This window comes from Oncorhynchus nerka, linkage group LG9a (assembly GCF_034236695.1).
Source record: "Oncorhynchus nerka isolate Pitt River linkage group LG9a, Oner_Uvic_2.0, whole genome shotgun sequence".
Classification (NCBI taxonomy): Eukaryota; Metazoa; Chordata; class Actinopteri; order Salmoniformes; family Salmonidae; genus Oncorhynchus; species Oncorhynchus nerka.
Genome location: NC_088404.1, coordinates 25,837,186 through 25,849,994, shown reverse-complemented (window position 1 = coordinate 25,849,994; position 12,809 = coordinate 25,837,186). Strand labels below are relative to the sequence as shown.

General features: G+C 40.9%; 1 protein-coding gene across 5 annotated transcripts in view; it reads right to left on the bottom strand.

Annotated features, from left to right (window-relative positions):
- Positions 1–12,809, bottom strand: part of LOC115134115 (inositol 1,4,5-trisphosphate receptor type 2-like) — a 176,590-nt gene that overhangs the window by 151,696 nt on the left and 12,085 nt on the right. For all 5 annotated transcript variants that reach the window (XM_029667775.2, XM_029667772.2, XM_029667773.2 and 2 more), the window contains exons 2-5: positions 3,563–3,633; positions 3,020–3,138; positions 2,218–2,304; positions 1,432–1,590 (exon numbers count right to left, since the gene is read on the bottom strand). In XM_029667775.2, coding sequence (XP_029523635.1) covers positions 1,432–1,590; positions 2,218–2,304; positions 3,020–3,138; positions 3,563–3,633 — 436 coding nt within the window. The remainder of the gene's footprint in view (positions 1–1,431; positions 1,591–2,217; positions 2,305–3,019; positions 3,139–3,562; positions 3,634–12,809) is intronic.

The following is a 12,809-nucleotide window of genomic DNA, read 5'->3' as shown; positions in this document are numbered from 1 at the left end:
CCCAGAGTCTCTGGTGGCACAGCTAGCGCTGTGATGCAGCTGCGCCAACCGGGAGGCCCTGGGGCTGTTTTTCCATGGTTCGGACTAGGCCCATTAGTTCCAGTGATCTTAACATTAAAGCATACAATGACATTCTAGATGATTCTGTTCCTCCAACTTTTCCTTTTCCTCTCAACCCCTATTCATTGGGATAAATTGGAACGCCGACTGTGAGCCAGGCCTAATCACCCAACATCCGTGCCTGACCTCACTAATGCTCTTGTGGCTGAATGGAAGCAACTCCCTGCAGCAATGTTCCAACAACTAGTGGAAAGCATTCCTAGAGGAGTGGAGGCTGCTATAGCAGAAAAGGGGGGACCAACTCCATATTAACGCCCATGAATTTGGAATGAGATGTTCTACGAGCAGGTGTCCACATACTTTGTATGTGTAATGTAATGTATCAATCTATCTATAGCATTGCTGTAATCTAAAACTTCCAGATAATGTTAGTCAATAACAGTTAAAGGGCAACTCCACCACTTTTCAACCTAATTTTCATTATCTCCAGCACAATAAGAGTGTCATGGAAAACTGCACATTTCTATGTTTTGTAGAAAAAAAATTAAAAGTTAAAAGTTAAAATACACTATGATATTCCCGGTGACGTGGGGAACAAGAAAATCCCCTCCCTTGGGCTAGAAACCCGTTGCAGGTTTAGAAAAATCACTCTGTGATGTAATCTTTTTAACCACAGATCATAGAAAAGTGCCGCTTTCACATATATAGACACTGGTTTGGTACCGGAGATTATGAATATGAGGTTGAAAAGTGATGTAATGGCCCTTTAAGGGAGAAAAAATGGCAAATTGTAGAAGACTAGTGGAAATGCACTCACGTACTTACGGTTTTCAATGCTCAATGACTACATGCAAGGCTAGTGCTAACATGCTTTCACAGCAAGTCTCATGGCCTAACACACACACACCATGCACTACAAACAAGAAGAATACCTTCCACCATAGGATGCTAAAGCAAAAGGAAAGGAGAAAACCAATCAAGTTATTTCAGAAGGATTAGACATTACTTGAACATAATACCAATCTAATTAAAATAGGAAATGTTCAATACTAAGACGGCCCCTAAAAACTTTAAATAATTATGAACAATACTGAGGTTCATCATGAGGTTTGGTTTACCATAACATATCTATAGTAAATAGGGCTAGGAGTTTTCATCGCCGGGTCACATGTTCGGGAAAAACTCCTGGCCCTATTTACAGGGTACATTCAAAGCACTGGCCTGTAGCGAGTCAGGTCAGGGCCCCTTTTCATAAAGCAGCTCAGTAAAAGTGCTGATCTAGAATCAGTTTTGCCTTTCAAATAATAATTAATAGGATTATATAGATAGGGGGGCCTTGAACCAAGATCAGCACTAAAAAGGGGTACCTACGTTATCCCCCTCGCTGCGGAGTTTCCAGAAGGGCTGGATGTAGAACCAGGAGCCCTCATTGCCAGCTGGGTCCAGAGACACACGCATGGCGTTCTTCTCCAGCAGCGCTGGCAGACGCTTGTTCACCGTCAAGTACTTGTTACTCTTTATATGCAGAAGCTGTGGGGAAAATAAAGGGGGCCGATTCACAAGGACACATGTTACACAAGGTCCATGGTTCGAATCCCACCCCAACACCTAACTCCAATCTTAACCAATCACATTTCTTTATTGCTAGGAAACAGTTACCGAAAGAAATTGGTACTCTTTTTTTTTTATTAAAGTAAGATGTAGGGCAAGTTCATCATTTCATTTCACCAATTCAAAATCATTCAAAAAGTTTCCCATTTCAAGACAGGTAATTTAAATATTGGCTTTAGCATGAACGAAGCATACAGATTAAAACATGAAAAAAGCTTTATCTTTTAACAGCAAAAGACTGGACCTGACCAAAACACTTATTTTAATACGGCTGTTTAAACCACAGAGGCCACAAACCTTGGGAAACCACACAGAACAAACCTGCATTAAATTGAATATTGAAAATGATACAAGCTTAAATTACTCTGTGCCATTCATCATTTAAGCTGACAAATTGCCTCAATGGCAATGTGAGGCACTAGAGGCCAGACTACAAACAGAAAGGCAGCCTTGGTGACCAAGTGAAAACAAACACAAGGTTCCTGGCACAACGCAAACAGAGATATAGCCTCAGATAAGAGGGAGTTGTCTGTCGTTGGCTTTTACCTGGATGACGTTACTGTACTTTACCACCTCTCCCAGCAGCTTCTTATTCTCCGTCTCATTCTGCTTCTGTTCCAGTTCTGCTGCATGCTGGGACATGAACAAAAACATGTTTGGGACTGATTACATTGCAGTCATATTGTGCAGTCACTGATCTAAACACCTTGCATTTCAAATGACTAGTTATGTGATCAAGATAAGTGATTCTGTGCCTCGGCTTGCTCAAACAGATCTTGGTTGACTTAAAAAAAAGGGCAATCATCAGTTTCTACATCCATTTTTGGGTGTACCCATTGAATCTTAACTTATAAATGCCTCAATGCCATAGTTTAACTGACATACCCAATCAGAACCCAAAATATAAGTTTGTTGTACAAAGTAAATGTAAACAAGCACTGTATAGCCTCAAAACATTGTTAAAATGATCATTTTGATATCATGTAGGATCAGTCCTTGTATCCATAGCTCGGTCTATGAATTTGAGAGTGGTTACACATCTCCAGCCCCAACCCTCAGCTTTTTACCCAAACAGTGGCTGGAAGAACGCCTTGATATTGTTTCAATTGCTCATTGGCCCTTTAAAGCAGTGCTCTTCAGTCCAGGTCCTGGGGACCTACAGGGCGTGCAGACTGTTCCAGCCCAGCACTAATACTTGATTTGACTAATTCACTATAGTAATGATTAAGCCCTTGATTCGGTGAATCGGTTGTGTTAGTGCCAGGATGGAACAAAATCCTGCACACCCTGTGGGTGCCTTACCCAGGACTGTGAATGAAGAAGACTAGGACTTGCAGACAGTTTATACCTGTAACTTCTTGAATAGGTCTTCTTCTGTGTTGTTGTTGCCTTGTTTGCCCTGTTTGGCCTTCCAGAACTGCTTCTGAGCGGAGTACCTGTTCATCGGACACACCTTGAACAGGCAGTCTGGAGAGAGACACAAGATATGGAGAGGAAGAAAGAAATGGAGGAAAAAATGTAGAAAGATATAAAGAAATTGAAACAGGGAGGGAGGAGTGTTAGAGATTGAGAGGAATACATACATACATGAATTTATATTAGTAATTTAGCAGACAATCCTATGCAGAGCGATTTACAGTTAGTGTATTAATCTTACAACAGCTAGGTGAGGGAATCATATAGCTCCGTCCTAGTAAGTACATTTTCCTCAATAAAGTCACTATCAGCAAAGTCAGAACTCGTAAGGGGGAAAGAAAAGTGAAGTACAAGTGTTAATTCACAAAAAGCTTACTAATACATACTAATTTGAATGGCAGCGTGTCAATTTAACTGTCACTTGAGTCTTGGTGACCTATGTGATTATGCAGCTGGTCAGACTCCTCCCACTCACCTCTGAACTTTTTGGGTGGATTGGCCAGGTCTCCTGCATCGGGCTGCACCACACACCTGTCATCAACAAGCCTGGGGAGAAAACATCCCAACATCATATACACACCATTGATGCAGTTCATATGGGAGAGAACATAACACACATCTTTCCTACTATTAAACTCCATGACAGAGCTCCATGGCAGGCATGTTCTGCATTTTCCTATGATCCAATACACCTTAATCTCCCAGAATAGACGGTGGTACTCCATGGCAGACAGGGTTGTTGATGATGTCTCGAACCCAGGTTGAAGACAAGAGGATTACAATATCATATAAGTCTTTGCATAAATGAGGAATAATTCTAAGAATGGGACCAGCGATGCTAGTTAGCAACGGCGCTGGTCCCATGCGTTTGTTTATTTTCACTAGCTTCATAATGCAATGATTAGCTTGTCCTAACCTGGTCATCTTCAACCTAGTCTAGAACCAGACTACCAACATAGCATGTAAGAAGGAAGCAATCAGATCAGCAAGCATTGTGTGTGATCATCCTCATTGGATGTTTCAGAGCATTGCCAGATTTCATTAGTGTGTAGATATAATCGCTGATTGTGATGGTTAGTGTTTACTGTATGTTTTACAATGATAACAGGGCCAGTATTCAAAAAGCTTTTCAAAGTATGTGTAGTGATCTTCTATCAGGTTGACACCTATCCATGTAACATTATTATTATCTAAAAAACTAAAGTAATATCAGCGCTAATACTGAGATTCTTAGGGGCAATTCCACGGAAACAGAATGATGCTGAAACACATATTTTACTTTATAATATGTTCCAAACATAAACCAAGTATGGAAAAGTCAAACAAACCATACAATTCTATGCACAAGGTCGATTTTACAATTTCCAATTAATATTTTACAAAATTGCATTTGCATCTGCACTGTTCAAATAAAACAATGTGAACTTTTCAGGTGAAATTGTTAAAAGTAGTCCTTGTGCAGAGTCATATGGTTTGTTTAAGTTTGCAATCATTGTTTTTTGTTTGACATACATGTTAAAGTGAAAAATCTCATCATTCTGTTTCCGTGGAATTGTCCTTAGTGAATATAGGCCCTGGTCTAGTTGAAATGGAAACAGTGAATTCTGTAAAGGGCTTGGTGGGGCCACAGGAATTGCCCTGGTCTAGTTGAAATGGAAACAGTGAATTCTGTAAAGGGCTTGGTGGGGCCACAGGAAATGCTCTTAGTGAATATAGGCCCTGGTCTAGTTGAAATGGAAACAGTGAATTCTGTAAAGGGCTTGGTGGGGCCACAGGAAATGCTCTTAGTGAATATAGGCCCTGGTCTAGTTGAAATGGAAACAGTGAATTCTGTAAAGGGCTTGGTGGGGCCACAGGAAATGCTCTTAGTGAATATAGGCCCTGGTCTAGTTGAAATGGAAACAGTGAATTCTGTAAAGGGCTTGGTGGGGCCACAGGAAATGCTCTTGGTGAATATAGGCCCTGGTCTAGTTGAAATGGAAACAGTGAATTCTGTAAAGGGCTTGGTGGGGCCACAGGAAATGCTCTTAGTGAATATAGGCCCTGGTCTAGTTGAAATGGAAACAGTGAATTCTGTAAAGGGCTTGGTGGGGCCACAGGAAATGCTCTTGGTGAATATAGGCCCTGGTCTAGTTGAAATGGAAACAGTGAATTCTGTAAAGGGCTTGGTGGGGCCACAGGAAATGCTCTTAGCTTCTGTGTGTGGCTGATTAGTCCTAAATGCTGATAGGTTGACATCTAACCGCCTCGTCTCCACACTGCATGCCTGGATTTTATAGCCAATGTCATTGTCATTGTATAGTCAACCAGCCTGCAACAGCAATTATTTTTCTTAAAGTTTTATAGCTACAATAAAACTACAATATCTTTAGAGAATTGTCCAGAAGACTGGTGAACTTCACACAACATACTGTCCATCCACACTGAACCAACACACCAACGCAGAGTGATATAACATGTTAGTGTTACTACATTCTCACAGAAGCTTTGAGAAACTAGAAACTCTACATGATTCTGTTGGCACTCGGCAGAGAATGTGCCTCTATTCTTCACTTCTAACTTTTATGTGGCCTAGCTGCATCATGTGAAACAAGTATATTTTATATCATCACATTTCAGTTTATGCTAGCCTGGTCCCAGATCTGTTTCTGCTTTCTTGCTAACTCCTATGGTGGTCATTGACACACCAATGAACATAGGATTTGGCATGACAGCACAAACAGATCTGGCACCAGGCTGACCAGGATAGCTGATGCCAGTCTGAGACAAAAACAAAACTGTGACAATGTGTAAAGTTCCACGCGATATGGGGAAGGAAGCCCAGTGTGAGGCATCCTCTTATTGTGTTGGCTGGAGCTTATCCTTGTGGTCGGTTTCATCCTTAGTGTGTGTGTTCTCTGCTCGTCTGCATTGCTAAAGAAATAACCAGCAGATTATTGTATCCAATGCAGTTCCATGCGCTTGACTTACAACTGAACAAGATTTACAAATAGCTTAGTCACCTAGCAACGCCTGGGGTGTTTCCACACATTACTTCTAGCACACTAACTTTTGTATCGCTCTTCTTCTGTGATATTCATATCCTCATCTGACTCCAGATTTTAAACACATCCATAGAGCTAAGCTCAGCCTCTGACTCAAACAGTAGGGGTGTATTCAGTGATGTAGAACATTCAGAACGTTGCAATGCAGATAGCATAGAGCTTACAATGATTAGAAAGACAATGACAGGATTGTTCTACGCAATCTATTTCCATCTGAACATTCTGCACCCTCCTGAACAGGCCCCTGGCATCTTCATGCACTAGCCTGTCATAATCACATTCATCATAAACAAGTCTTCACTGGAATACACAGAAGTACACATTCATCTACCCTACTAAGATGCAAGGCACAGTCCCTCTGGTTTAGACAAAGCTGGCAGTCCAACTACAGTGAGTCAGCCGGGTATTTTCTTTTGCTGCCATAGCTGTTGATCATTCAGTTCCAACTGTCTGGCTGTGGTTGTGCATATGTCCTGTTCCTCAGCTCCCATATCAAAGTCCCATCTAAACTAGAGACAATAGGGTCCAATAGGATTTCAAATGAAGTGCTACACAACAAAACAGGATGCATTCTACTCATTACTCTAGCTAACACATGAGTAACCTTAAGTTCCCGAGAGCCCAGGCCCGCATTCATTAGGCACCAAACGAAAGAAAAAGTGACCAACAAGGAGGGACTGCCTGAAGCTTGTCCAATACGAAACCCACATTTTCATTTTTTCCATTGCAAAAGGCTTTGCTACAGTGTCCCCTAATGAATAGGCTCATGACTCTGCTCAGTTCAAAGAGCTAGGGCCCTATTCATTAGGAATCAAATAGAGGAAAAAAACTGACCTAAACAGGGAGGGACTACTTGTACAATAACAAACGCTCATTTTAAAATGCGTCCCATTGCATGACTTAGTTAATGCGACCCTGGTCCTGGAACTAAAAGTTGAACATGAAACAGCGGTACATCCGGCCAACAGAATACGGGCAAGCTCATTACAGTGCATTCAAAATGTATCCAGACCACTCGACTTTCCACATTTTGTTTCCCTAAACCATATTCTAAAATGGATTACATTTTTAAAAATCCTCAATCTACACACAATACCCCATAACAACAAAGCAAAAACAGGTTATTAGAATTTTTTGCAAATGTAAAACAGAAAATACCCTATTTACATAAGTATTCAGACCCTTTGCTATGAGACTTGAAACTGAGCTCAGGTTCATCCTGTTTCCATTGATCATCCTTGAGATGTTTCAACAACTTGATGGAGTCCACCTGTGATAAAGTCAATTGATTTGACAAGATGTGGAAAGGCACACACCGTCTATATAAGGTCCCACAGTTGACAGTGCATGTCAGAGCAAAAACCAAGCCATGAGGTTGAAGGAATTGTCCGTAGAGTTACGAGACAGGAATGTAGTGAGGCACAAAAAAGAGAAGAGTACCAAAAGATGTCTGCAGCATTGAAGGTCCCCAAGAACACAGTGACCTCCATCATTCTTAAATGGAAGAAGTTTGGAATCACCAAGACTTCCTAGAGCTGGCCACCCGGCCAAACTGAGCAACCAGGGGAGAAGGTCCTTAGACAGGGAGGTGACCAAGAACGCGATGGTCACTCTGAAAGAGTTCTAGAGTTCCTCTGTGGAGATGGGAGAACCTTCCACATCTCTGCAGCACTCCACCAATCAGGCCTTTATGGTAGACTGGCCAGATGGAAGACATTCCTCAGTAAAAGGCACATGACAGCCCGCTTGGATTTTGCCAAAAGGCACCTAAATACTCTCAGACCATGAGACAAGATTCTCTCAAGATTGAACTCTTTGGCCTGAATGCCAAGCGTCACGTCTGAAGGAAACCTGCCACTATCCCTACGGTGAAGCATAGTGGTGGCAGCATCATGCTGTGGGGATGTTTTTCAGTCTCTGAATGTCCTTGAGTGGCCCAGCCAGAGCCCGATCGAACATCTCTGGAGAGACCTGAAAATAGCTGTGTAGTGACGCTCCAACAAACCACACACAGTTTGAGAAGATCTGCAGAGAAGAATGGGAGAAACACCCCAAATACAGCTGTGTCAAGCTTGTAGCGTCATACCCAAGAAGACTTGAGGCTGTACTCTCTGCCAAAGGTGCTTCAACAAAGTACAGAGTAAAGGGTCTGAATACTTATGTAAATGTGATATTTCAGTTTATAAAATTTTGCAGAAAAAACTAACAACCTGTTTTTGCTTTGTCATTATGGGGTATTGTGTGACAAAAAAGTTTTGAAAAAACAAAAAAGTCAAGGGGTCTGAATACTTTCCAAATGCATTATACATTATGACAAGGCAAAAGAACACAGGCCGTGGTGACCAAAATAAACGTGTGACCACACAGATCTTCTGATATAAGAATACAGTAGAATGGCCAACTTAGTGCTCAGATGAAGCATTATACAGAAGACAGTATACCAAATATTAAGAACACCTTCCTAATATTGAGTTGCACCCCCCCCCCCCTTTTGCCCTCAGAACAGCCTCAATTTGTCCCCGTGGAAACTCTACAAGGTTTCCACGGGGATGCTGGCCCATGTTGATTCCAATGCTTCCCATAGTTTTGTCAAGTTAGCTGGATGTCCTTTGGGTGGTGGACCATTCTTGAACACATGGGAAACCGTTGAGCATGAAAAACCCAGCAGTGTTGCAGTTCTTGACACAAACCGTGCACCTGGCACCATAGAAGGTTGGTGACACCTTAATTGGGATGGGCTCGTGGTAATGGCTGGAGCAGAATGGTATCAAAAATGTCAAACAAATGGATTGCTCCAATCCAGGCATTATTATGAGCCATCCTCCCCTCAGAAGCCTTCACAGCCTGGCACCTACTACCAATGTTCCCTCTAAAGAAAAATGTGGCACAGCAAATTTCAGGTCTGCTGAGCGCAAACTTGAACGTTCTGTGCAATTTCCAGCTCCCGTTTACTGTGAACACTGAGGCTGTACCTGCTTTAAGTTAGTATTACCAATGGCCAAGCAGGCTACTGAGGTCATAATCATAATGCAGGCCTACCATCAAAAACAATGGAGAAACTGCATCCCATAACATTACATGGAAATAGGTATTATATCATTCAGCCTACAATAGCAGCCAATGTGCTGTGTTCAAATGGAAGTCTTCATTCCATGAGACTTAAGAAAAACATGCAGGGCTTGACATTAACCTGTTTATCCACAGACAAGAAGGTGACTGAAAAGATTGTGTTGTTTGATGCAAGAAACCACTTTACAAAATAAAATGTAGCCTGCTTCAAAATACAACACTGGCACTTTAATACAACAACAAAAAGTTCTTTACCCGACTTGCTTTTCAAAAATGTCTAGAATGTAGGAAGCATTCACTCCCCTATTGCTGATTGCAAATTATCTATAACTGGGCTAATAGCTCACTAACTAGCAAAGAATATGAACAAAATGTGCACAAATGGCTACATGCAGCTGTTGCTTTGATCTCAAAATAAGCACATTATGCTCAACCACAGCTGTAAACACAGTAAATTGCACAGATCCATATACGGCAATGGGCCATTTGCATATAGGCCTACTGTAGTTCTGATTGGTTATGCCGCACAGGACTGTGTAGAGTACGGGCTGTGTAGAGTACGAGTCTTGAGCAATAAAATCCTACACCAATGCAATAGAATCCTACTCTACAACAAAATCTCTAGTTAGTTTTGTTTCAGTATGTTGCACTGAAAGTGGCTAATATGGCGTTGATTTGATCACAATTGCCCCAGTAAAGGGAAACGTTGAGTGTTAACAGTGAAAACTCTAGAAAGTTGAGGGAGGTTCATTTTCCTGCTTCCAGTTTCTCTGTGCTCTGCCCAGCAGTCCAGGGGAGCTGTCTCGGTGCGATGCTGCACATGCATGCTGCTTAGAGGGAACATTGCCTACTACCATACCCCGTTCAAAGGCACTTCATTCTTTTGTCTTGCCAATTCAATCTCTGAATGACACCCATAGGTTAAAGAAGGATTTTTAAGCCAGTCTCATCCCCTTCATCTATACTGATTGAAGTTTATATAACAAGTGACATCAATAAGGAATTATAGCTTTCACCTGGTCAGTCTGTCATGGGAAGAGCAGGTGTCCTTAATGTTTTGTACACTCATTGTATAAGAGTAGAATGTTAGCTTTACATAAAAGAGAAGTTTTTAAATAAAAAGCAGAACTGCCATAAGGGCATGCTTCAATTTGATAAAGGCAATGGAGAGAAGGTTGGGTAAGCACACACACACCACAGCTAGCGTAATGTCACCAATGGAGCTTGAATGCTTTATTATTATTTTTTATTATAAAAAAGATATAAATAATATATATATAACACACACACACACACACACACACACAGTACCAGTCAAAAGTGTGAACACCTACTCATTCAAGAGTTTCTTTAATTTGACTATTTTCTACATTGTAGAATAATGGTGAAGACATCAAAACTATGAAATAACACATATGGAATCATGTAGTAACCAGAAAGCGTTAAAAATCTAAATATATTGAATTCGGAATTCTTGAATTCTGTTAGAAAGAAAAATGCTTTTAAAAACTCTTTGCAATAAGGAATTGAGACCAAACACTCAAGAAAAGTGAAGTATTTAATACCAAGGACACAAACAGCTGAGTGCATACATTTAGAAATCTCACAACACATTTTATACTCTTCTCTTGTAGGCGTCACCTCCCCAGCTATACATTTTATGACCCCAATGAGGTTCCCTCATTTCCCCTGTGGAACGTCCATGGTTCTCTCTTTGTTTAGCCATATGTCAGAATCACACCATGTCCATCTTCCGTTCTGGGCCTGAGCCTGCTCTCTGATCCGAGGCAATTTCCTCTTATCTGATTAGGTCAACCGTTTCATGGCCTAAACTCCATTAATACTCACAGTAATCATTCACTAAACAGGATGCAAACGACAGTTTAACTTGAAACATGTTACATTTTGATAGAATCCATCAATTCTACATAAATCACTGACAGAATCAATAGCAAAGCACCCCCACACCTCCTCCTTCATGCTTCACAGTGGGAACTACACATTCAAAGATGATCCGTTGACCTACTCTGCATCTCACAAAGACATGGCGGTGGAACCAAAAATGTGGATTTATCAGATCAAAAGGACAGATTTCCACCAGTCTAATGTCCATTGTTTGTGTTTCTTGGACCGAGCAAGTCTCTTCTTCTTCTTAGTCTCCCTTTAGTAGTGGTTTCGTTGCAGCAATTCGACCATGAAGGCCTGCTTCATGCAGTCTCCTCTGAACAGGGGATGTTGACATGTGTCAACTTGAACTCTGAAGAATTTATTTGGGCTGCAAACTGAGGTGCAGTTAACTCTAATGAACTTATCCTCTGCAGCAGAGGTAACTCTGGGTCTTCCTTTCCTGTGGTGGTCCTCATGAGAGCCAGTTTCATCAGAACACTTGATGGTTTTTATGACTGCACTTGAAGAACCTATCAAAGTTCTTGAAATGTTCTGGATTGACTGACCATGTCTTAAAGTAATGATGGACTGTCGTTTCTCTTTGCTTATTTGAGCTGTTCTTGCTATAATATGGACTTGGTATTTTACTAAATAGGGCTATCTTCTCTATAATCCCAATACCTTGTTACAACATAACTGATTGGCTGAAACGCATTAAGGAAAGACATTCCACAAATTAACTTTGAACAAGGCACACCTGTTAATTCAAATGCATTTCAGGTGACTACCTCATGAAGCTGATTGAGAGAATGGGCAAAGTTATCATCAAGGCAAAGGTTGGCTATTTGAAGAATCTCAAATTTAACATATTTTCATTTGTTCAACACTTTTTTGGTTACGACATGATTCCATGTGTTATTTCATAGTTTTGATGTAGTTACTATTATTATACAATGTAGAAAATAGTAAAAAGAACAACCCTGGAATGACTAGGTGTATCCAAACTTTTAATTGGTACTGTATGTAGAGCGTCTGCTAAATGACTTAAATGTAATGTAAATGTATGTACAGTTCAAGTCTGAAGTTTACATACACCTTAGCCAAATACATTTTAACTCAGTTTCACAATTCCTGACATTTAATCCTAGTAAAAAAATCCCTGTTTTAGGCCAGTTAGGATCACCACTTTATTTTAAGAATGTGAAATGTCCAAATAATAGGAGAGAGAATTATTTATTTCAGTTTTTATCTCTTTCATCACATTCCCAGTGGGTCAGAAGTTTTACACTCAATTAGTATTTGGTAGCATTGCCTTTAAAATGGATTAACTTGGGTCAAACATTTTGGGTAGCCTTCCACAAGCTTCCCACAATAAGTTGGGTGAATTTTGGCCTATTCCTCCTGACAGAGCTGGTGTAACTGAGTCAGGTTTGTAGGCCTCCTTGCTCGCACACGCTTTTTCAGTTCTTCCCACAACTTTTTTTTATGGAATTGGGGTCATGGCTTTGTGATGGCCACTGCAATACCTTGACTTTGTTGTCCTTAAGCCATTTTGCCACAATTTTGGAAGCATGCTTGGGGTCCTTGTCCATTTGGAAGACCCATTTGCGACCAAGCTTTAACTTTCTGACTGATGTCTTGAGATGTTGCTTCATTATATTCACATCATTTTCATGCCTCATGACGCTATCTATTTTGTGAAGTGCACCAGTCCCTCCTGCA